This window comes from Erythrolamprus reginae, chromosome 4 (assembly GCF_031021105.1).
Source record: "Erythrolamprus reginae isolate rEryReg1 chromosome 4, rEryReg1.hap1, whole genome shotgun sequence".
Classification (NCBI taxonomy): Eukaryota; Metazoa; Chordata; class Lepidosauria; order Squamata; family Dipsadidae; genus Erythrolamprus; species Erythrolamprus reginae.
In genome coordinates this window covers 52305899-52332239 of record NC_091953.1, presented here as the reverse complement: position 1 = coordinate 52332239, position 26341 = coordinate 52305899, and the positions used below count along the sequence as shown (strand labels likewise).

The 26341-nt window shown below is 38.5% G+C and overlaps 1 protein-coding gene across 3 annotated transcripts; it reads left to right on the top strand.

Annotated features, from left to right (window-relative positions):
* The first annotated feature begins 1202 nt into the window (after nt 1-1202).
* LOC139167295 (lipase member H-like) lies at nt 1203-25153 on the top strand. 3 transcript variants are annotated; one of them, XM_070751752.1, is made up of 10 exons: nt 1203-1304; nt 7213-7583; nt 8974-9082; nt 11973-12074; nt 13236-13325; nt 15821-15985; nt 17735-17830; nt 20019-20130; nt 21611-21784; nt 23387-25153. In XM_070751752.1, exons 1-10 carry the CDS (start codon nt 1253-1255, stop codon nt 23481-23483), a joined length of 1368 nt encoding a protein of 455 aa, XP_070607853.1. In that variant the 5' UTR covers nt 1203-1252; the 3' UTR covers nt 23484-25153. The 3 variants fall into 3 exon arrangements, with proteins under 3 accessions (XP_070607853.1, XP_070607855.1, XP_070607854.1); XM_070751754.1 differs by lacking the exon at nt 23387-25153 and adding an exon at nt 20915-21017 and having other exon boundaries at nt 21611-21682; XM_070751753.1 differs by lacking the exons at nt 21611-21784; nt 23387-25153 and adding an exon at nt 20915-21301.
* The last annotated feature ends 1188 nt before the right edge of the window (nt 25154-26341 follow it).

Genomic DNA, 26341 nt, shown 5'->3' with positions numbered 1-26341 from the left:
AAGTTCTGGCCCAGTTTCAAAATGTATATAAGTGCATGAGAAAAATAAGTATAAAAGAAAATGTACAGTGAACATTCACAATAGATCACTCTGGACCATTTTTTGTTGAAAAATAGATATAAGGGAAAAAATGTGAATCAAACAGCTGCTTCTCATGATAGATATCAAGAATTGCAGTCTGAAGTAAAATGGCTGAAAGTTCACTTTAATTGCTATTGACCCTTATCTAACTTTTACCAGGTACTGACTATTAGTTGAGAAGATTCCTTTTCATAGGCTTTCAGTCAATTTGAATTTTTTCATGTGGACCTGGTTTTTCTGCAGCAGACATAGAGCTTTTTAAGGACAAAGAGCATAAGGAACCTCATTTCTTGATCACTTTTTGGATTATTTTTCTTCTTTGGATAGATTATATTCTTCACATTGGAATTTTTTTACTGTATTTGCTGGTGAGTTGCTTTCTCCTTGAAGAAAGAATTTGTTGAATATTATTTTAAAAGTTCTGAATTTTTTTTTATTTAACAGCAAAAGGATGCCTAGAATATGAATTTTGAAAAGATAACAGATATAATTTTTATTAATTAGAAGAATTCTTCTCGTGGGAAAATGGTGATTGGGGATTTTTAAAAAGAGGAAACATGACATTGGTACTTTGAAAGTTTGACACTTGTGGCACCTACACAGTGAAGGGCTACCAAAATTTTTACTATGACACTGTGGGCGTATGGCTTATGCAGGACACCCTGCATTTTCTTTCAACATCTTTCAGTGCAAATTGGGTGCTCTGGGGTGGAGCTCCATTTTTGCTACCCCACTGTGTTCCCCCCCACCTCTGGTCTAGGCAGTAGCCTATAAATAAATTAAATAAACAAACAAACCCCCCCCCCCCACACACAAACACACACACACACACACACACATACATACGCTTTACATGTCACAAAATATTGCCTGTTCATAGCAGATCAAGTACTGTAAAAAGATTGTATAAAATCTTATTTTGAAAATCTGGAAGGAAAGAACTTTTCATGATTCAAAAGATATACAACCCCTCAGGAAAGGAAACTGCCTCGCCTGTTTAAGTTGGGAGGAGAAACTGTAGGTTGCAAAAACTCTAAGACTGGACTTTAATCTGCCAACTACTTCCTTCAAAGTACCACGCCTGTGGTGACGTTTAATTTAAACAAAAATCAACATGTTACAAGGAACTAGCAGTACCATCCTGTTACATGCTGCTTCCCGAATACTTCCAATGTTGAGGTTGTGTTTTTTCATTTGTTTTGTGGCATACTATGCAAGAGCAGGTAAGAAAGCAATTGGAATGTTACCTCTGAACATTTTATCATAAACAAACATGAAACTCAAATTTAAAAAAGAAATAATGAATCATTATCTTAAATACTAGTATGAAACTTGAATTAAAACACTTCTGAATAGGTTTTTAATGTAGAACAATTCAAGATATTTGAATTTCTATATAAAGTTTTCTTAGATTAATTCTATATGGTTTCATTATTTCAGTTTAATGCAATAGGTTTTACAGCATTAGATCGAAACATGGACAAGGTGTTACATTTTCTAATATTTTGAGTTAAAGTTACTGTAAGCTTGAAAAGTTATTCACTAGATTCACAATGTACAGTACTAAACCATATCATTGGTTTGGACATAACATGTTGAGCCTTGTGTTACATACTTGTGAGTATGGCTGTCACTGTTCATTCATTTGAACCGACATCCTACTCCAAGATAAGAAGAGTTATGTGAACTTAACCATCCTTTTGATTTGTAAACCATAATTCACTGCTTATTTTTCTGAGTGTAATCTATTTTGACATTCATTAAACTATGTTACATGTGACTAAAGACACTATTAAAGAAAATATGTTTATTTGTTTATATGACTTAAAAGACTTATAATGAGGAATTTAGTCAAAATTAGATTATATTGAATATATTGGTGCTTGTTTTTAGGATTGTCTATGCATTATTATAATAAATTACAAATAAAATAAAATCTCCACTTTTAAGAACCTATAATCCCTATTCAGGGTAGAATCAGGCTTGATTTGATTGCTTATTTGTACCCAGACTATCATTAAGTGTTGCACCTTATGATTCCTGACAAACTTATCTTTTCTTTTATGTACATTTAGAACATATGCAATAAGACAAATTCCTTGTGTGTCCAATCACACTGCGCCAATAAAATTCCATTCCATTCACAGAATTAATTGAAAAGCATTGTGAAATTTTCTATTGATGTTGATTTATATTAGCAAAATGGCATAGGTTAAGCTAGGAAGCTAATTTATGACCAAATGCAGCCTTTAATTGTCAGGTTGTCTTGTATTCACTAGCCTCAAGGTATTATCTTATCTGAACAGAAATGGTAAGGGGAATGGAGTAAAAGTAAAAATGACCTTTGGCTTTAAACACCTGACCCCTCCTGCTATAAACACTAACATAGCTTAAGTAGATAAAAGTTAGATTTCCACAATCATACTGTGCTACAGAGTTAATTTGTCTAAATGGCAGTGTAAGAAACCAGCAGTCAGCCATGCTTTGATGTTAACTACATATGGACCCCTGAAACTATGTGAATTTTGGAGTGGGTGTTGGGAAGAATAAAATTGATTGATTGATTGATTGATTGATTGTATTTGTATGCCGCCCCTCTCCGTAGACTCAGGGCGGCTAATAACAATGATAAAAACAGCATGTAACAATCCAATACTAAAACAACTAAAAAACCCTTATTATAAAACCAAACATACACGCAAACATATCATGCATAAATTGTAAGGCCTGGGAGAAGGAATATCTCAGTTCCCCCATGCATGACGGCAAAGGTGGGTTTTAAGGAGCTTAAAAAAGGCGAGGAAGCTTTTGGAGAGGTGATTTTGAAGGTGATTTGGGGTGGCATAGGAAGCCCCTGGAGGGGTGGTTTTGGGAGCAATTTGGGGTGACGTAGGAAGCATCTGGAGGAGTGATTTTGGAGCAATTTGGGGCAGCATTAGACATCATTAGGGCCTCCATTCCTTGCTTCTCCTCGCTGTCCATCTCCACTCTGTTAACCTTCACTTTGTCCGCCTGCCGCTTTTTTGCTAAACCTTAAAGTTTGGATTTTCCTAATGGGTTTGCACACATTATTTGCTTTTACATTGATTCCTATGGGAAACATTATTTCATCTTATGAGCTTTTCTACTTACAAACCTCGTCACAGAATGAATTAAGTTCGTAAGACGAGGTATCACTGTATATAGAGAAGGTTGGTTGGTTAAATCCTCTAAGCATTTATGCTAACCAAAATGTTTAAAGGCATCCTGAGTAGAAGAATGCTAAAGAAAAGCTGTGTTGATCAGGGATAGGCAAAGTTGGCTTTTATTTATTTATTTATTTGTTTGTTTATTTGTTTGTTTATATATTTATTGGATTTATATGCTGCCCCTCTTCCCTTTCTATGACATATGGACTTCAACTCCCAGAATTCCTGAGCTAGCATGATTGACTCAGAAATTCTGCAAGTTGAAGTCCATAAGTCATAGAAGAGCCAACTTTGCCTATCCCAGGACTAAATGATCTGGGACTGCTGCTGAAAATGGTGGAAGATGTTTTCCTGTTAAAGGCCAGCAGATTGTCAACAGATTTTTGATCCCGAGAGCTCTGAGTTCAGTCAATATCAAAATCTCTTTTTTCTTAAACTTTTAGTATTAAATAATAATACTAGTGTTCTGTCTGGGTCACTCCAGAAGCCAATACCAACCCAAAAAGAGAATCCAGACACACTGGTAAAAGGCAAAGGCAGTTTATATAATTCAAGGAAAACACAGGTAACAGAAAATGTCCTTACAAACAGGAAAAACGCTGGAACTTCAAATATATACAGGAAGGGAACAGTCCATGAAGCAATACCAGATTCTTGCTGCCAAGACGAAGCTGTAGATAGCAAACAGAAGCCTCCCACGAGTCTTCCAGATTGCGAGGCCACAAGCCAAGATCAGAGACGCTGAGAATCAAAACAGGTCACCGCAACTCCAATTGATAACACTCCACATGGCTTCAAGGCCTTGCCTGCCTTTTAAACCCTGCGGGTGAGGACCATACCCAAACCCAGCTGTTTCTAATTCAATGGTGAAAATATTTCTTTAACTGCTCCTTTCGTTGCTCTGAATGTCTCTGTCTCATGTCAATGACAGCTTGTGCGTCATCACCTAATGACTCCAAGCTACTGGCTGGGGAGAGCCCCCCCCCCCGGGGCTCTCATGCTGTTCTCCTTCATCCCATTCCTGACTCTCCTCTCCCCCGTCCGACTGTTCAGCCCCCTCCTCTGCACTGTCATCCTCCTCCGGGCATGGAGCCAGCAGAGACACAGCTGGTCCCTGAGCAGCCTCAGGCTGAATCACAACAACTAGTAATTAGGCCCTGCAGGCGTACATCTTACTACATTTTATAAAGACCTTGCTTAGTACTTTTACATTAGTTGAGAAATGGGAATCTGCTAAAGAAAGACAAACAATTGACAAAGTTGTAGCTGGTAAACCGTATCTGATCTGACAAGAATTGCTTTACAGTGATCTCTCGATTATCGCGAGGGTTCCGTTCCAAGACCCCTCGCGATAATCGATTTTTCGCGATGTAGGTTTGCGGAAGTAAAAACACCATCTGCGCATGCGCACCCTTTTTTCATGGCCGCGCATGCGCAGATGGTGGAGTTTGCGTGAGCGGTGGGGAAGACCCAGGGAAGGTTCCTTCGGCCGCCCAGCAGCTGATCTGCTCGGCAGCGCAGCGAGGAGCCGAATTGGGGCTTTCCCTTTGCGTGGGCGGCGGGAAAACCCCGATCTTCGTCTACTCGCTGCTGCTGCGGCCGCCCAGCAGCTGATCTGCTCGGCAGCGCAGCAGCAGTGAGCAGACGAAGATCGGGGTTTCCCCGCCGCCCACGCAAAGGGGAAACCCCGATTCGTCTCCTCGCTGCGCTGCCGAGCAGATCAGCTGCTGGGTGGCCGAAGGAACCTTCCCTGGGTCTTCCTCGCTGATGCCCCCACTCGCCCGCCCGCCCGGCACCCGGCGCCCGCCCGCCGCCCACCAGCAAGAGGGGGAGAGATAGAGAAAGAGAGAGAAGGAAAGAAAGAGATGAGAGAGGGAGGAAGAGAGTGTGAGAGAGGAAGAAGCAAGAGAGAGAAAGAGAGAGAGAAAGAAAGATGAGAAAGGAAGGAAGAGAGTGACGTCATCGGGTGGGAAAAATCGTGATATAGCATTTTGTGAAGAACGAGATCGCGAAAATCGAGGGATCACTGTATATCCAAACTGTGTGTGTATGTGGAAAGAGAGGTATTTTGTTTCTGAATAAAATAAGAAAAAATCTGGAAACTGATTTTTAATCTATTCCCATGTTTTATTTAACTCAAATTTGTATGCCTTCAATAACAGACAGTAAATGTAAACTTAGCTATAGCCATAGTGTTTAGTAAAGTCCTACCTAAGATTCAGATGTGTTTCAGATCTCAAGATCTCACTTTTCTGCAGTATTAATTAAGCAACAATAGTTTCCACAAGAAAAATTAAACCAGCTACAGTTAAAGCAGCTACATCATTTTTCAAGTTTCCACAGTCACTTGAAAAAGATGTTTTAGATAACAATAAAAAGGTGTTCCATTTGTGATAGTCTTGGTTGCCTTGGAACCTTTTCAGTCGTGCTTTTGAAGTTATTGTTGTAACACTGGGAAAAACTGTTGTACTTGCACACCTTGTGTCATTCTGCAACTGTTCATGATTTCTGATATGAAAAAGCTCTATGGAAGGAGGATTTTTTGCTTTTTTTCCTCTTAGGACAAATGTGGAAATGTAGATAGATTGGTAGAGTTATTATTATACTATCTTCGATACAACATTCCAAAACAATCTTTACTACCGTGTTTCCCCGATAGTAAGACCCCCCCAATTGTAAGACATATGGCGGGTTTCAGGGGGGGGGTCGGCTAATATAAGCCATACCCCGAAAGTAAGACATATGTCTTACTTTCAGGGAAACACGGTACTAAAAGCGAGGGAGGCATCCGCTACTCCCGCCGCCTCCTTTGCTCTCCCCGCCGCGCCTGGGGCTGCCTGCCTGCCTGCTGCCGTAGCCGGGCTGGGCGCGAGGCATCCTCGGCGTTGGGCAGCAGTGGGAGGAGCCGCAGCCTCCGGAGCCGGCCAGCCGGGCGCCCCCAGGACGCGCATTGCGGACCAGCCCCGCCGCGGCGCAGGAGGGATGGAGGCCGGCCCCAACGGGCAGCCGCGCCTGTCGCGCAACGCCACCTAACGCCACCTGCCCGGAGGAGAAGAGGCCTCGCCCGGGCCGAAGCCCGAAGACGAGCCGGCCCCGGTGCCCGGGACAATATAACACATACCCCCAAAGTAAGACACAGTGGGGCTTTTGGGGGTAAAAAGATAGTAAGACACTGCCTTACTATCGGGGAAACACAGTATTAATGGTGAAGTTGCAAGACTCTGCATGTCATCAGTAGCAATTTCACAAAGTTTCTTTGTGTAGAAAAATAAAAAATCCAAATAAACATTCAGTGAAATGCTATAGAAGATAAGGTTACTTGACAATTGATTAATATCAGATGGTTCTTGGCAGTTTATTCATTCCTCATGCCAAAGATTTGAGCATTTCTGTTGAACATTTTATTTTTTAAGAGTTATACCTGTTCATTCTTGTATGTGTTTCCCATGCTAGATAATGAGGGGGCTGAACTCAATTCTTTCAAATCATGTTCTGGAATCAACGAATTAGAACTGCTTTCATCCAAAAGAAGCAGAATAAATTACAATGTTTTCAAAATTATGGATGTACTCCTTAAAGCATGTTAAACAATCTTAAGAATCTTAATTTGTAGCAATTTTTGTTAATAAAAATGATGTTATTCTGTAGTATTTTATAAGTTTTTGAAATTTATAAAAAAGATAAACAGAGAATAAATTGGATGAACTCAGCCCAATTATGTCAAATTTATCTATTCTCAGCATAAAATTTGTGCTTCTTAAATTTGGTCTGTTATAAATTAGGAATTCAGAATGATCTGAAATTATTGCGTTGGTGAAGTTAAAAATAAAAAATATTCTTATTTGAAATTCCATAGATGTCTTGCAGAAAAATGAAATGTAATGTGATCTTTAAAAATCATGCTGATCAAATGTTTTTTTTTATTTATATCTTACAAATTTAGGTCAAGAATGTTCTAAATTCACAGATCTTAATTTTGGCAATGCTGTGATTGGCACAGATTTGAAGGTGAAACTGCTTTTGTACACACGAAGAAATAAAGACTGTGCTGAGCTTCTTGATGAACATAATATAACAACTTCTACATATTTTAATGCAACCAAGAATATTGTTTTTATCATCCATGGGTATAGATTTACAGGTTCTCCCCCAATATGGATTGATAACATTACAAATCTTCTGCTTAAAAAACAAGACTTTAACACCATCATAGTAGATTGGAATCGGGGTGCGACAACAGTGAATTATTTTAGTGCTGTTTCTAGTGCGAAGAAAGTAGTACCCATCTTAACACATCTTATTGATCAAATGTTGGTAAGGAAGTTATATATAATACTGATATCAGAGAAACATTCATCTACTTGCCCGGTTAAATCTATTAGGTTGATTGTACTGTATATTCATTGTTGTTTCTTCTAAAAATAGTGAGCTCTGGGCTATAATAGTATAATCATTATCTACTTTATATATACCACATGGTTCTTGAGAAATGTATCTTTTCTTCTATGTACACTAAGAGCATATGCACCAAAGACAAATTCCTTGTGTGTACAATCATACTTGGCTGATAAATAATTCTGTTCTGTTCTGTCCCCTATTCTATTCTACAATGCTTTCATATTCTTGTGTAAAATGCATGAGCATGTATTCAGGCTAAAATGAACAATTTATTTATTTGTTTGTTTGTTTATTTATTTATGTTTATTTATTTATTGGATTTGTATGCCGCCCCTCTCCGCAGACTCGGGGCGGCTAACAACAGCAATAAAACAGTATATAACAAAATCCAATACTAAAAACAGTTAAAAACCCATTATATAAAAACCAATCATACATACAGACATACCATGCATAAAATTGTAAAGGCCTAGGGGGAAGTGCATCTCAGTTCCCCCATGCCTGGCGGCAGAGGTGGGTTTTAAGCAGCTTTCAAAAGGCAAGGAGGGTGGGGACAATTCTAATCTCTGGGGGGAGTTGGTTCCAGAGGGCCGGGGCCGCCACAGAGAAGGCTCTTCCTTATACAACTATACAACTCCTTATACAACTGCTTATACAACTACAGTATAAAGTATATTTGGTCTAGTGGCTAAGGCACTAGAATAGAACCCAGAAGATTGTGAGTTCTAGTCCCATGTTAGCCATGAAAGCCAGTTATTCTCTCTTAGCCAAATTCACCTCACAAGGGCATTGTTGTGGAGACAATAGGAGGAAAGTGTGTTGGATATGTGCCCTAACTTGGGTTATTTGTAAAAATATTAAGTGATTTATAAATAAATAAATAAATGTGTTCTGTTACATGCCATTTCTAAATGGTTGTCCAAGTTGTACATGTGTGATCATTGCACAAGTAACATGCGGACATTGGTTAGTTTCACTTATTTGTAAATAAAATGTGTTTTAAAATAAAAGACATAAAATAAAAATTAGTCTCCCAACTGCAAACACCAGTTGTGGCTGCTTTATGTTTGTGAAGTTCTGAAATGACTGTCATAGAATTTTACTATGATAGGAAAATAATGTGAATAGTCAGAGGATAACTACAGTAAGTAGTGTTGAGTGTTAAAAAATTTAGCTCTTTTTATGGAATGGGAAACTGAAAAACTCCAAAAATGAAAAATGTTTAAATGTAACAAGATCCATAAATTTCCTAATTATATAAAATATTCTATGATTTATGTTTCTTTTCATAACTTTCACCCCACAGGAGAATGGTGTTGCTCTTGATTCCATTTATATGATTGGTGTAAGCCTTGGGGCTCATATAGCTGGATTTGTTGGGAAGACATATAATGGCAAAATTGGAAGAATTACAGGTGAGCCCTACAAATTGAATAAACTTCAAACAGTCCTTACAGGCTGCATTTTAAAAACTGGCTAGTATTAGCAAGTTTGGCAATTCTTTCATATAAAGTAGTGCAATTGGAATCTATTTTCACACTTTTACAAAGAAAAAGGAAAACAAAGATTCTGCAAATCAGCAGTGTCCAGGGCCGCTGATAGACCGGTACTACTGGGAGTGGCGTCACGGGCCAGGCCAAATTGAATAATGGGGAGGGCGGCGCCCGCCAAAAACTCTCCAACCCCGATTTTGATGAACTCTGCCTCTGCGGAGCTTCTCCAACCGCGGCCCCCACCTTCCCACCCCCGCGGGGAAAGAAGACAGGGAGGCCGGCAGATAGGCAGGGAGCCCCGATGGCAGCCGCGGAAGGAGCTCGGCCCTCCGGAAGCCAAGCTCCCCATCGCTATGGGAAGCCGGCAGCTTCTTCTGCTGAGTCCAGTCCTCGCCCGGTGGCTTTCGGCTCCTCCCGCCGAGGAGCGGCAAGGCTGGCCCCGGAGCCCCGTGCGGCCAGCGTTCCCTCATGCCCGGCGGGCTCCCCTTTCCTAAACCCCCGCCAGCCCCCTCATTCCCTTCCCGCCCTGCCCTCCTTCCCCGAGGCATCCCTTGCCCATCATCCCCTGCTGGGCATGGGGGCTTCCACCGCCGCCTTCCGCAATGCCCCCCGAGGAGCCGCGTGGGTCTCTAGCCTTCTCCTGGTGAATCACTGCGGCAAGGATGCAGGCGAGGGAGAAAGGGAAGAACCCGGTGCCTCGGGCGCTTTCCTCTTGCGGTAGAGGGGTAGGTGGTTTTTGGGGAGCGGGGGAGGTAAGGAGCCGACATAGTAAAAATCACAATTTCTTTCGTTGCTTTTTCTTTCTTTCTCTATTTCTCTCTTGCTCTTTCATTCTTTTTTCTTTATCTTTCTTTCTTTCTCTTTCTTTCTCTCCTTCCTTCCCTCTTTCCATTTCTTTCATTCCCCCTCTCTTTTTATTTCTCTTTCATTCTCTTTCTTTCCTCTTTCTTTCCTTCTTTCTTTCATTTCTTTTTCTTTCTTTCTCTCTTTCTCTCTTGCTCTTTCATTCTTTTTTTCTTTCTCTTGCTTTCTTTCTTCCTCTTTCTTCCTCTCCTTCCTTCCCTCCTTCCATTTCTTTCATTCCCCCTCTCTCTTTTTATTTCTCTTTCATTCTCTTTCTTTCTTTCTTTCTCTTTCTTTCTCTTTCTTGCTCTTTTTCTTTCTCTCTTTTACCTTCCCTTCCTCTATTTCTTCTTTTCTTTCTCCTTCCTACCTTCTTCCCTCCCTTCCTTCAGTCCTTCCTCTCTTACTCTCCCCTTTCATAAGTTTCCTTCCTTCCTTCCTCTGTTCCTGTCCCTTCCCTCTTTCCTTCCTTCCCACCCTCCATCCATTCATTCACCCATTCCTCTCTTGATCACCCCTTTTACCCTTCCTTCCTTCCACCCTCCCTCCTTCCTTCATAGCTCGCCCTCGCCTTTCTTCCCTTCCTTCCAGATGGGAGTGCCCCCTCAAGACACCCACCCGACTGCTGGTACCCTGCTTTTTCTCTCCCCTCGTCCTTTCCAGCTCCTCGCCGGTGGCTGCCGGGTGTGGGATCCCCCTCCCCCCTCCCCTCGCTAGAAAGCACATGGTTTTGTCAACAAGAAGGTAGAAGTGCCAAGGAGCCGTAAATAAGCCTCGCTCCGCCTGACCGATGCCAGGAGGATCTTTCTTTCCCTTGTCACTCCCGCTTCTTTCTTTCTTCTGGACGAGTCCACACAATCGGCTTAACCCAGTTCCTGAAATAGCCTATGGCAGTGCTTTCCAACCTTGACAACTTGAAGATATCTGGACTTCAACTCCCAGAATTCCCCAGCCAGCATTCGCTGGCTGGGGAATTCTGGGAGTTAAAGTCCAGATATCTTCAAGTTGCCAAGGTTGGGAAACACTGGCCTATGGGACCGCCTCGCTTGGCGTGAAGCGGGAAATGATCCCCGGGGGATGGAGTGGCTTGGCAACTTAAAATAGTTTTAAAATGGCGGGGGGGGGGGCCCAGACACTTAGGCTGTATGGGGCCCCAAAATTCCTGATGGTGGCCCTGGCAGTGTCACCACACATTTCTATAAACAAGAAAAACAGGAATGTTGTTTGAGAAATATCCTTTAAATTAGGCTGTATCTCACGTGAAAGAAATGTAATATGGAGGTAAGTTGGACCTAAGTTATTGATCGTTGAACAAACCTGTAATCTCTTCATAAAATAATGTTATGTCATGTTTTTTAACATAATGTTTCTATCAGTGTGCTCATCGTAGAAATTTTCCATGTAAAATTGCAACGAGTCTTTATCCTTAGGGTCTCCTTAGTAACATCTCCATATGTATACATTAGTTAGTTAGATTGCTGCCACTACTTTTAAGATTTAAACTATTGGGAAGGGGAGCACTAATGAAAAGTTGACTTGTCCTCTAAATCAGTGATTTTCAACCGATTTTGAGCCACGGCACATTTTTTACATTTACAAAATCCTCGGGCACACCACCAACCAAAATGACACAAAATGACACTCTAACACAGTACATATTATACATATAGTTAATAATATAGTTTCTAAATGTATTTATACTCACTTAGTGTGAAACCTGGGCCTGTTTCGATGAACACAAAAGGGATATCCTGGCAGGAATGGTAGTTTGGGGACCCATGTTTAATTTCCCCATGGCACACCTGACCATGTCTCACAGCACACTAGTGTGCCGTGGCACACTGGTTGAAAAACACTGCTCTAAATAATGACTCTGTTTTATTGTTAATTTTGTGTTACTTACAGTAATTACATTTAAACAACGCTTGCATATTTTTCTTATGAATTCTGCTTTAAATCTACTCTTTAGGTCTTGACCCTGCAGGTCCATTGTTTGCCAGGAAGCTAGCTAATGAGAGACTGGATCATACCGATGCCCAATTTGTGGATGTCATTCATTCTGATACTGATGGTAATTATTACACATTTGGATTTTGGGCATTCTGTGTTTGAATGATTTCCTCTCACCCCACTTTACTTCCTGGTATGATTCCACTAGAATCTATACATATCTTTCAGTGAATAAGATCCATCTCAAAATACATACTTTTGACCAGGATGTATGCAATTACAGTAGTACCCCTAGATACGAGCATAATTCGTTCCATAAGGGAGCTTGTATGTCGAGGCAACTCGTATCTGAAACAAATAACTTTTCCCCCCTCCGAGATAACCTAAAGCAAGGATTCTTGTGCCACCTAGTGGACGCTCGGCTTGTATCCCGAATTTGAGCTCGGGACTAGAACAGAAATGTCTTTCCCCTCGTGGCTCGTATCTTGAAATACTAGCATGTAGAGCAGCTCGTATCTAGAGGTACTACTGTATTATGAATGGAATCCAAAGAGGCATTTAGGATATGCTAAAAGACTTGTGCTTAAAAAACTGGCAAAAACATAGTCAGAAATTTTTCATTTATCTCTGAATTTCAGACTTTCCTGATACAGAAAAAGTTGTTTTCTAAACTACAGTTCCACATTGGAACAGCTAATTTTTCAAAAAAATTAATTCAAAATACGTTTCTTACAGCAGGTATAAATTCTTTACATTGATTAGAAACTTTAACCCAGCTAATACCAGTGGATTTAGTAATAATCCTAATTATGAATAGAGGATAAACCTCAACATTTAAATATTTGTTTAAAAATCCTGTTTTTCAGTTAAAAAGTAGTAACTGTTTAAACTCATGATGTTGTTATCTACAGTAAGTTATTAAAGTTATTATTTATTTATTTATTTATTTGTTTGTTTGTTTATTTATTTGTCAAACATGTATAGGATAGTAGTAGTAGTTTTTACATAAGTAAAAAGTAACGATAAAAGAGGAAAAATAGGACAGTAGGACAGGGACAGTAGGCACAGTGCTGCATTTATGCACGCCCCTTACAAATGGGGAGTTGACCTCTTACAAATGGGGAGAGGTCAACTGTAAACTCTTAATGCTATTATTTTTATTTTTATTACTTTTAATGTTTTTACAAATATGTGAGAGAGGAAGCTCTAATTTTTTGTCGGCATGGGTATTGTGGTTAAGATGGTTTATTTATTTTTTCTTCACTATGTATTTCATTTTTAGGTTTTGGTCTCAAGGAGCCTTTGGGAAACATTGATTTCTATCCAAATGGAGGAACAGATCAGCCTGGATGTCCAAAGACAATACTTAGTGGTAAATAGATAAATTAATTATTATAGTAATTTGTTGAGGGATTTAATTGTAGTGAAGTCATTCAGTCATTCATGAAGGCAATTATGTTAATGTACTTTTAAAAAAATGACAATTTTGTATAGAATCATACTTACCCACTGTTCTGTCTGGGTCACTCCGGAAGCCAAGACCAACCCAAAAAGAGAAGCCAGACACACTGGTAAAAAGCAAAGGCAGTTTATAAAATTCAAGAAAAACACAGGTAACAGAAAATGTCCTTACAAACAGGAAAACGCTGTATCTTCAAATATATCCACGAAGGCAAAAGTCTATGCAGCAATACAGGATTCTTGCTGCCAAGACGAGGCTGTAGATAGCAGACCTACACCTCCCACGGGTCTTCCCAACTGCTGGGCCACAAGCCAGGAACAGAGACGCCGAGAACAAAGCAGGTCACCGTAACTCCAACTGATAACACTCCACATGGCTTCAAGGGCTTGCCTGCCTTTTAAACCCTGCTAAGGAGGACCACACCCAAGCCCAGCTGTTCCTAATTCAGTGCTGATAATACTTCTTTAATTGCTCCTTTCTTTGATCTGAACGTCTCTGTCGCAAGTCAGTGACGGCTTGTGCTTCAGCCCCTAATGACTCCAAGCTACTGGCTGGGGAGAGCCCCCTCCCCAGGGCTCTCATGCTGTTCTCCTTCGTCCCATTCCTGACTTTCCCCTTCCCCGTCTGACTGCTCAGCCCCCTCCTCTTCGCTGTCCTCCTACTCCGGGCATGGAGCCAGCAGAGACACAGCTGGTCCCTGAGCAGCCTCAGGCTGAACCACAACACCCACTCAGTAATTTTAGTATGCTTTTAAACTGCTCTTGTATCCTGCTCTTGAATGCTATAAATTAACAAGCCAACTTTGTCAAAACTTATGTACTAGGACTTAAATTTTAAAATATGAGTAAGTTTCCTTTTTTGACCAGGAAGGACAGAAAGCCCTACTATAGTTAGAATACATGGTGAGAAGTCAATCTGAACAAAATCTCTACTTATTGTTGGTTGGACCTTGCTTGGAAAATGCTGGAAGAGCAAAAGCAACTTGGGCAGAGAAAAAGAATAGAGGACTGAACTGCAGGAGTTATCTTTCCTGTTTTGAAGTAAAAAGCAAAGAATCACTCTCTACTCTAGTGTTTTAAGGGAAGTTGTGTGCTGGAGTTTTTGGTAGGTGTATAGAAATAGTTTTTCCAGAATGTAATTTAACTTAATGTAATTCCAGTTTAAGCTATAGTTAGGAGTTTCTGTGGAATCTCCCATTCAAGTACAGTGGTACCTCGGTACTCAAACGCTTTGGTTCTCGTACATTTCGGATACCGAACAAAATTTTCGGCAAAAATTTGCTTCGGTATCTCAACAAAAATTCGGATACCGAACAGCCACAGAAAATTTTGTTTATTATCCGAAATGAGGGGACAGGGGGAGAAGGAATGGGAGTCGGAATCCGACAAGCCCATCCTAGCCGCCCACTAAACAGCCTCCCAGTCATGCTCCAAGCTGTAGGAAGGGTGGTGCGGCTGCAATACCGGCAGTTTCGGGGGGCCTCCTTTCCTCAGTGGTTCATCCTGTTCCCTTTAAGCAGCTACACCAACTTTTTCCTTCCCAACGGCGGCAGAGGCTTTTCTTCGAGCAGCAGCAGTGCCGGGAACATCAGCGGCTTCCCTTTCTCATGTGACATTCCCGGGGCTGCTGCTACTTGAAGGAAAGCCTCTGCCACCATTGGGAAGGAGAAAGTTGGTGTAGCTGCCTACAACTACAAGATGAACCACTGAGGAAAGGAGCCCCCCGAAACTGCCGGTATTGCAGCTGCCCCCACCCTTCCTACAGCTTGGAGTGGAAGGGTGTAGGAAGGGTGGGGGCAGCTGCAATATCGGCAGTTTTGGGGGGGGTCCTTTCCTCAGTGGTTCGTCTTGTAGTTGTAGGCAGCTACACCAACTTTCTCCTTCCCAACGGCGGCAGAGGCTTTCCTTCGAGCAGCAGCAGTGCCGGGAACGTCAGCGGCTTCCCTTTCTCATGTGACGTTCCCGGCGCTGCTTCTGCTCAAAGGAAAGCTGCCGCCGCTGTCGCCACCACCGGGAAGGAGAAAGTTGGTGTAACTGCTTAAAGGGAAGAAGACGAACCTCTGAGGAAAGGAGCCCCCCCCAAAAAAACTGCCGGTATTGCAGCTGCCCCCACCCTTACTACAGCTTGGAGTGCTTATACCTCAGATCTTTATCCCATAGGAAATAAAGGAAATAGGGGCTGGAAACCAATTAAACCCATTTCCATTATTTCCTATGGGATAAATTAATTAGGTACTCGACCAAATCAGTTCTCGACCACACTTCTGGAACGAATTGTGGTCGAGAACCAAGTTACCACTGTATTAACTAGCAACTACTGGTAATTTTTAAATGCTGCTGCTATTCTATTTAGTGAAAAACATAACATAATTACATGGTCTTCAGTTTACTTTTTGATTCTTCTAGGATCATCTTATTTCAAATGTGATCATCAGAGATCGGTTTTTTTGTATATATCATCTTTACAATATGATTGTGATATAACTGCATATCCTTGTGAATCGTATAAGGATTACAGGAATGGAAAATGTGTGAGCTGTAATTTTAAATCACTTCCATGCCCAATAGTAGGTAAGAGTAATGTGTTAGTATTTTATGGAGATTTTCTTAGATTGCATTCTACAGTATACAGAACATTCTGTTATGTAACGATTTTTCAAATCTGATAAGTGAAAAGTTCTAGGAGAAAAGCTATCTAGTTTATTTGGCAGAAAGAAAACTCAAGTCGTGTATGTTTTTGTCTGTTTTAATCTATAGAATAAATATTATATAAATATTATATTAAAGATGAATATAGTACAGTACTAAAGTCTCTGCACTGTAAAAAGTATCTTCACTTAACTCTCATCTCCAGTTTCTTGGACCGCCAGTTTGGTCTAATGGTTAAAGCACCAGGAAATTGCCATTTTAGCCATGATGAAACCCAGTTTGGCCACTAATCCCCTCATCTTAAATCACCTCAAAGTTGTTCTAGTAGGGGAAATAGAAGGAGGAAAGTGTGCTGGATATGTTTGCTACCTTGAGTTATTTATAAAACTAATAAAGACGGGATACAAATAAAGAAATAAAATAAAATGTTTCCCAACGAATCATTAGGCTGTGTCTTATACAGTATTGATCCTTCTTAGATGAGAGTAAAAGATAAGCGGGTATCTTAATTTTCAAACTCAACTTTCTGAATCATTTATAAAACATTCCCATTTCTTAACTGTTAACTTCATTTTAAAAATTGTCATTTAGGAGAAATTACAAAGGAAGCTTTTTCATTAACTACAATTATTATTTTCAGGTTTTACACTTTTATTTTAGGTTAGCATTTGAATGTACAGTATTATAAGTGATCCCTGGTACACGTGATGAGGGAATAACAATGATGCTGGGAATGGAGATTTCAAAACATCAAGTTATCATTACTAACTGTTGTGAAAATTTGATACAAGCTGTTGTAAAAATTATATAAGATTTTAGACAAAAAACCTTTGTAATATTTCACAATAGCAATAGCAGTTATACTTGTATACTACTTCATAGTAAAACTATTGAGTTATTTTGGTGTCTTATAGTTGCCATCATATTCTGTTGTTTTTTCTGGTAACATGATGAGGAAAAAGTTGAGAATTATTATCTTTGTGGAAGAAATATATACGTTCTGTATTTTTTTGAATGTTGTTATTTCTGTACATTTGTTTAGCTACTCAAATGGAGAGACAAATAATAAAACATGCAAATTATCTATGTGCGCTCACAGTATGCTTGATCTAATTGTTTTTCCATTATTGCTATCTATGATGTTGTAATATAAATCTGATTAGTCAGTTTGCTTGCTGAATGAATCATTTAAAAAGCACTCACACTTTCAGATGAATTGCTATACTACTTTATTTTTCTCATTCAAACTTCATTTGTTCATAGCTTTTGATTAATTCATAGTATTATGTGTTTTTTCTAAAACAAGGTAAGTGAGATTACCTTGAAATACCGTAATCAATCATTTACCCTCCCAATAACTTCTAACTTATGAAAAGAGTAGAATGGGGCACCTTGGTTTATGGTTTAATTGCTTTACCAATCAAACATCAATTGCATGCCTGAAATAGCAGTGTGCTGTCTGAAGCTATTGCTTAATATAACATTATTATTAAATTTGCAAAAGCGTTCATCTAGAGTTTAACTTAAAATCTAGCTGATAACCTCTCTTCTGGTATAGAACAGTAGCACTTAAGTATTTTTATTGTGTTCTGGGAAAGTTAATTTCACAGAGTATCATAAAATAATACATCTTTATCTGTTTATTTTGTATTAAATATATTTCAATTTTAGGATATTATGCTGATAAATGGAAGGACCATTCCCTTGAAAGGAATCCTCCCCTGATAAAAGCTTACTTTGATACTTCAGACAAAGACCCATTTTGCAGTAAGTCATTAACTATTTTCCATTCATCTACTTCAGCTTTCTTCCCCCACCCCTTCTATGGAAAAAAATAGGAGGGAAAAAACCCAAGTGCATTTAACTTGACATATCCTTGTTTAAACTCAGTTTTTATTACAGTTTTATTTATGAAATAGCATAATTTTCAAAAAAGCTTGGAGAAAAATGTTAAAAACAGGATATGATCTGGGCAATCTAGTAAAGGATGACAAATGAGCTGATAAAAAATGAGAAAGATATGGATTTATATTAGATAATAGCAAAATGAATTTCAAGAAAAGAAGTATAATGAAACAGAGATGTGAGTAAATATTTACTATCATGCATTATAAAAGATCCATATGAAATCTATACTACTGTCTCTTACAAACAGGGCTGTGTGTGTTTCTGAATGTGTCTGTATTTATGTTTTCAACTGATAATTTAAAAACTGCATTTAAGGTCTTCGCAAGCTAAACAAAACTTGAAGCAGAGATAATAGTTCAGTATTAGGAAAATCATTAATTCTGGCTGATTGGCATGACTAAAAGATGGATCTGCTTTAGAATGATTTATGTAACTCCTTAGAGCGCCATATTTAAGTTAAATACAGTAGCATTATTTTATGGCTGACTTTGGACCAGTCATTCACTCTCAGTTCTAAGAAGGAGACAATATATGGGTGATATAACATATGGCTAGGAAAATGTTATATTGACTCTTGGCTATTTTGGATATGGTAAAAGTAATGCTATATCTTTTGCTTTGCACACAGAATTGTACTGATAATTGTAAATCCAACCCCCACCCCCAAAAGGCATGGTTTTTAAAAGCAAAGGACAAGAGATATTTAGTATCAAGTCATGATTTAAATTTGAAAATGTAGCAAAGGAATTGTAATACTAAATTTAGCTGAATTCAATGAAATCTAATTCATTTTAAGAATCCATATAGTTGTTCTATAGAGTTCAGATCAAATGCCTGTTGTAGAAGACTAATTTTCTTATGTTGTACACAATATATTTTATCTAATGATCTATCTTTCCAGAGTGCTCTGGAAATGAAGTGATTGAATGTCTCATTCCCAGTAAATATGACTATGTTCTACATTTACTATAATAAATGTAATACAGAATGAGTAATTTTAAAAAATACTAAGTACAGCAACCATAGAATGTAGAACAAAAACAAGGAAAAAAATCCAAATGTATAGCACTTGCAAAACACATCCATATCATCTGCCAAATTTATAAGGGTATCAAATGTAAGATTTATGTCATGATTAATTAGAACGTAATAATTTTACTGCTATTTCATCTTGCTCCATCTTGGCATTAATAGGGTATTTTGATCAATCTCAGTATAATAAAAAAGTTGCTGCCAAAAGAGTTACATTGTTCAATAAAATGCCTTAGCATGAAACTGTTACCTACCATGATGCAGTTAGTTCTGTAATGTGTTACATCATTCTGATACTCTAGCCCAGTGATTTTCAACCTTTTTTGAGCCGCGGCACATTTTTTACATTTACGAAACCCTGGGGCACATTGAGCGGGGGAGCGGGGGGGAGCGGCTAAAAAAAGTTTGGACAAAAAATTCTCTCTCTTTCTCATCCTCCCCTTCACTCTATTTCTTTCTCCCTCCCTCCCTCTTTCTCTCCCTTCCTTCCTCATTCTCTCTCTATCCATCCCTCTTTCTTTCTCTTCCTTTCTTCCTCTCTTTTTTGCTCTCTTTCTCTCTCCCTCCCTCCCTCCCTCTATGTCTTTCTCTCTCTCCTTCCCTCCCTCTCTTTTTCTCTTTCTCGCTTTCTTTCTCTCTCTTACTTTCTCTTGCTTTCTCTCTCTCTTGCTTTCTTTCTCTCTTGCTTTCTCTCTCTCTTGCTTTCTCTCTCTCTTGCTTTCTTTCTCTCTTGCTTTCTCTCTCTCTTGCTTTCTCTCTCTCTTTCTTTCTTTCTTTCTTTCTCTCTCTCTTGCTTTCTTTCTCTCTGAGCTCCCCGGCACACCTGACCATGTCTCGCGGCACACTGGTTGAAAAACACTGCTCTAGCCTGAGAATATTTTCAATAGTATCTTGATGTATAACTTCCTGATTTTGCTTTTTAAACTCAAGTCCATTTTCCAGGATTCTTCTTTTCCATTCTGAAAAAGAAGAAAATAAATAAAAATGAAATTATTTTTTTTTCTATTTCCCACAGTGTATCATTATTCTTTGGATATTATTACATGGAATAAAAGCACTAGGAGAGGTTTTATAAATACCAAAATAACAGATAATTCAGGAAATACAATAGAATCCAGAATTAATAGGTAAGATACATTTATTCATTTTGGTATTCTTTATGCAAAATAGTATCAGCTATAATTAGAACGAGTTTGAACAAAGACGAATAAAATGAGTAATTGATAAATGACTTTTGAATTAGAATGGAAGTTTGAAAGTTAATATGCAAAGAAAAAAAAGTAGTCCTTGTTCTGCCCCAGCGTCAAGCCCAACAAGAAATACACATACACCCAACTGTTCTAAACACAAGTTGTTTACTACTGTTAAAATTACTAATACTTTCTTAGCAATTGTGTCTGTTTAAAGTTCATGAAATCATAAATTAGTCCTTTCGGTGTGCCATCTGTTAATTAACATCTTAACAACTGGTCAGTGTCCAAGCACAAAGCAAAGCAAGCAGTCCAACAAATTAGTCAATCAGATATCCTTCACTTGAACTTACAAAGGTTGGCAGAAAGCCCAGAGGTCATTAGCAGAAGAAGAAATGCCATTTGAAATCAAAAGCCGAACAAGATTTTCAAAGAACCAAACAAGACTTGGAATGAATGATGTCTCCTGCAATGAAGTGTGGTGTAGCTAAGCCTTAAATAGTCTAAGGGCATGGCCAATTAGCCTGCAGCTCTACTCATGAGGAGGCCTCCTCTTGTGTAGGAACTCTTGCCTTTTAACAGCCCTGTGTACCCCAGCATCAAGAAGAGGCTCCTTCTCTTCTGAGTCACTCATGTGCACCTTGGGAAGTGCAGAAAGCTTTGGTTAACTTTCAATCTCTATACACTGAATGCTCTCTGACCTCCTTGCTATTGGATTCAGGTGCCAGATTCACGGGCTGATGGTACCACACTGCAACCATCTCTCGGTCCTCAGGATTCGTGACCAATTACGTGGGACATGGACAGGCCACAACACTCCTACGGTTAGCAACCATAGTTGGAACCAACAGCTCTATTGTTAAGTGAAGTGGATGCAAAATGGGAAATAACATGACTGCGACTATATTTGCTTTGTACCCACTCTCCCAACCTTTGGAATTCCCCACCCTTTGAAATGTGGTTATTAATCACACAATTATTTTTGGAGCACAGTTGTAACTTCAAATGATCATGAAATGATGCAGTCAGTAAGCAAGGACAATCTGTATTGAAATTGTATGTGTGTTACTTATTCGTCTTATTTATATAACTTCCAACCTCACAATCAAGTGACCCTAGGTGGGATACTAAATTATACACCAAGTTGGGATGGATAGCTATAATCTGATAAAGGCAGCCCTTCAAATAATCCAGTCTTATGTCATGTAGAGCATCAAAATGTGCATCTTGAATTGAACTTAAAAAGAGACTGGTTAACAATGCAGCTTTCCAAACAAAGGTATAAATATGTATTTGTACAGAAACACGTAACTGCCTGCTCTGTTGCATTCTGCATTCTGCAGTAGCTGACACTTCCAGATGAGTCTCATTTTATAAAGGGGCACATATTGAATAATTCTTTTTTCCCCTTCTTTAGTGATGCCGCTGTATTTCAACAATATAGTCAAGCAAAGATACTTGCTGGATTTTATCTGGATTTTGGAAACATTTCAGAAATTGCCTTGACATTTTCTACAAGGAGTTCAGTGGGCCCCAAGTACAAGCTTAGGGTTCTCGAAATGAGATTAAAATCTCTTTCACATCCAGAAAGGTAACACAGATTGTCATTTTGTGATAGCTTCATGATCTGGAAAAAGAATTTAGGAAAAGATAGCTGAAACACAAATTCGGTTGCTCAGTGATAACACTTACAGATGACGAATAGTTTTGATTGAAGGCACTGTTAAAAATGAGGCAGAAAATAAATACAGAATTTACTAATACTACATCTGAGGGAAATATTTTCAGTAGAATGTCTGTCATCGAGTGTAGGCACTCTAAAATACTAATTTAAACAAGTTCTAAAATCTGTACCAAACTGGGGTACAAATAGATATAATATATATATAGTAGATGTAAAGAAATATTCTAAGAATTACAATTTAATGCATACCAACAGTTTATCTTAGAAGTTGAGAAAACCTGGAGAAGGAATATAATCTTACTATCTTTTTAATTTATTTATGTCAAATGTGTTAGAAATATTTTTTTCTGTATATACTGTGAGGCTGAAAAGGCCAAACTTTTATCAGCAAGAATTCTTGATAGAGAATGTATAATTGTATTGGTTGCTTCATCTCAGTAACAGTTATTGAAATCATTTCTCAAATACAGACTGGTACAGATTGTATAGAAATTTGTAGCTGGTTAAAAATTTATTTTGCTTGAAACAGAAATGCATTTTTCCAGAACTGATTTCCTTTAATATTATTCAGCCTATGCAATAAAATACAGTAATTGGCTATGCAAGAAGATAATTGTTCCAACACTTAATTTATTTTAAAAAGTTCTGAAAAGTCAGCCAGATAGCTTGTGACTAGTGATGGGCGAACCCAATGGTGTTCGGGTTCAGCAAGTTTGGACAAACTTTACGTAAAATTCGGCCGAAACTGAACCGAACCCAAACCCGAACCCAAACCTGAACAGGGAATCCCTCCCACGAAGAGATTCCGGGGCGGAGCTTTAACATCACCAGCAGGTTGCTAAGGACGCCAAGGTGATCACTTCCTGGATCCCATGGAATCCAGGAAGTGATCACCTTGGCGTCCTTAGTAACCTGCCGGTGACATCAAAGCTCCGCCCCCGGAATCTCTTCATGGGAGGGATTCCCCAGCTTCTTCAAAGGGAAGTCTTCACGTAAAAATAAACATTGTTATTTTTACAAAAAAGGATACCGCAGCGGCGCTGCAAGCAAAGGGTGGTCCTTTCACATAAAAATAAACATGTTTGAAGGAGCTGGGGAATCTCTCCCTTTGAAGGAGCTGGAGAATCCCTCCCACGAAGAGATTCCGGGGGCGGAACTTTGACGTCACTGGCAGGTTGCTAAGGACGCCAAGGTGATCACTTCCTGGATTCCATGATAGGCTTGTGGGGAATGGAGAACGGGGAGGAAGATGAATCTGCTATCATATATTATGCTATATTATCATATATTATGTATATGATAATATAGCCGCTCCAAGTCCTGGAGAGGGGCAGCATACAAATCTAATCAAACAACAAAACAAACAAACAACATTATATTGGTAATACAACGAAAATCAGTCCTGGTTTCTTTTAAAAACACTGGTTAAATATAGGATGACTTTTACTTATGGACAATAACAAAAAAATACACATTTTCTTGATTGTATATTTTCTTCTCTCTGTACAGGATCCAATTATGTAGATATGATTTAATACTTATGGAAAATGTTGAAACAATTTTTACACCTATCCCATGCTACGAGATAAATATGCAAGACAATTAATTATTTCAGGATATTGAATGCAAGAAATTAAAGAGAGCAACATGAACTAGTAACAAGTTTAATCTGCTTCCTTCAAGAAAGTTAATTTGTCAATTTTATCACTACCTCTGAAGATCACAGAATGAACTTTTAAAAGAAATACAAATGTTTTTCACGTGCCTAGTTGCATACATTAGCTATCAATTTCTAGTTAACAAGCTAGAGCTGTGAATTATTTTTTGAGAAGATTTCGATTTCAGTATTTTGCACAATGATGCTGACATACCATTAAATTAACAGTAATAGCTTCATCACTAAATACAGAGTACATTAAAATATGTGTTAATGCTTTTATACCTGAAAGATCGAATATCTTATTATATGAAAATGAAATGCTACAGTTTAGAGAAATAGGTTCAAACCAGCATTTTGGCACATGAACAAAGATACTCATTAATGGGAGCATCTCATTATGACACCCACAGGCTGGTAATAACTTGCTAAATAGAAACTAAAATTGAATCAATATAATAATATGCTGTATGAAACAGATACAGTATAATTTGTAAATATCCAGAATACAAAAGCTATAGTTTAGCTCATCTTATTGATCCTAAATCACAAAACAACCACTTATTACAGCCAGTCTCTTGGGGAGCATCACTCATTTGATATCTTCTGAAAACCACCTTTGCATGATCAATAGGTGTAGCTGCTAACTATCTGCAAAATTTCTGCATATTTTTCATATGCATAAGAAAGAATCTACCTCTTAGCAGGTTAATAACTGGGCTGTATAATGATCAATATTATTTAGCATGTGAACAATAATATTAATTTAAATAAAATATGTATTAAATGATAGAACAAATCATTATAAATAACTTTATAATTAATACAAATGTATTAATATAATATAATATATAATATTAATATAATATAATATATTAATATAATGGAAGTTTCTTTCAAAGATCTTCACAGCAATTTTAAGAAACAAATCCATTGTGATGGGACATCACTCATTGAAAACACAAAGCAGAAAATTGAACCATTTTTCATGTTTGCCTTCTAACCTAACCATCATTATTATATGTATTATTGTATGTGGCCCTGTATATTGCACTATTTTCTAAAGCCTTTATTGGTAGTGTACTTGCTGTGCTGTGCAAATCTTTTCATTGTTATTTGTTTTATGTTTAGTATGATTTGTGAATCTGACCATTATCAGTGTCATTGCTGATAAACATATGATCACTTGCACATATAGATAATATACACACACACACACACACGCACACACACACACACACACACACACACACACACACACACTTGTTTGTATTGATTCACACCTAAATAGATATGGTGCACTAATATCTATTGTTGAAATTAGCTTTGGATTTTGAGGATAGATGAAGCAACTTTTCCATTAGAGCTAACAGCAAAAAAACCTAAATACAATAAACAGATGGTATTATGATGAAACTGAACAATCTCCTCACAGATTTACATTTGTGTGAAAGGACATTTACACACTTGTGAAGTTGAAAAACAAGGATTCACCCCATTCCTAAGATGTCTGTAAGGAGCATGCACAAGCCACATTGTGCCTACCGTCCCCAACTTACTGTTCTATTGTCCTAATTTACCTGTACCTACTTTGCTTATGTTTATGTTTATACCAACACCTGTTATATTTTTGATAAATAAATAAATAAATAAATTAAAATATATAATAATTTTCTTAATGAATGTGCTAGAAACAAAATTAATCAAGAATAAATGCATTCAAGCCTCCAAAATAACTGTTGATAAAGATGGGAATTCATGGGATTTTCCATTTAAACATAATTTTAAAATTGTAAGCAATAGAAGCAATGTCTACTAGTGATGGGCAAACCGAACTTGCACAATTCGGGTCCGTACCGAATTTTGCAGTGTTCGGTATGCCGAACACGAACACGAATTTTTTTCAAACTTCGGCCAAATTTTGGAGACGTGTTCGCCGTTTGGAGCTTTGACGTCACTGGCAGGTTGCTAAGGACGCCAAGGAATCCAGGAAGTGATCGCCTTGGCGTCCTTACCAACCTGCCAGTGATGTCAAAGCTCTGCCCCCGGAATCTCTTCGTGGGAGGGATTCCCCGTTTGGGTTCGAGTTTGGGTTCGGTTCGGGTTCAGCTGAATTTTGCGTAAAGTTCGTCTGAACCTGCCGAATCCGAACACCATTGGGTTCGCACATCACTAATGTATATTATTCAGGATAAAATTTTAGGAAATTTGAAAGAGTCTCCCCCTGATGCTAAGACAAGGAATAACCTTTGAGATTAGAGCAAGCAGACACAGCTACAAAATGAATGTTATGGATGGAGGATTTTACCAAAAGCAAGAGCAAATTGAGAAAAATTAAATTCTTTAAACTGACCAGTTAAAGTTCTGGCCCAGTTTCAAAATGTATATAAGTGCATGAGAAAAATAAGTTTAAAAGGAAATGTACAGTGAACATTCACAATAGATCACTCTGGACCATTTCTTGGGGGAAAATAGATATAAGGGAAAAAATGTGAATCAAACAGCTGCTTCTCATGATAGATATCAAGAATTGCAGTCTGAAGTAAAATGGCTGAAAGTTCACTTTAATTGCTATTGACCCTTATCTAACTTTTACCAGGTACTGACTACCGTGTTTCCCTGAAAGTAAGACAGTGTCTTACTTTCTTTTTACCCCCAAAAGCCCCACTACGTCTTACTTTCGGGGTATGTCTTACATTGGAAAAAAATTGAAAGGGTCGCCTTCCCGAAGGCATCTCCCCAGAGTCCAGAAGGGCAGCCGCAGGACAGGAGCCTCGTGAGCCCTTTTCCAAGTTCAACCTCAGGGC

What these genes read in the sequence shown, in the direction of transcription:
- LOC139167295 (XM_070751752.1), top strand. Translation starts at nt 1,253, where the DNA reads ATGTTGAGGTTGTGTTTTTTCATTTGTTTTGTGGCATACTATGCAAGA. An exon ending in CAAAATTGGAAGAATTACAG is followed by an intron (nt 9,083 to 11,972) that starts GTGAGCCCTACA and finishes TCTACTCTTTAG; the next exon opens with GTCTTGACCCTGCAGGTCCA. An exon ending in TCTCTTTCACATCCAGAAAG is followed by an intron (nt 21,785 to 23,386) that starts GTAACACAGATT and finishes CTCTCTGTACAG; the next exon opens with GATCCAATTATGTAGATATG.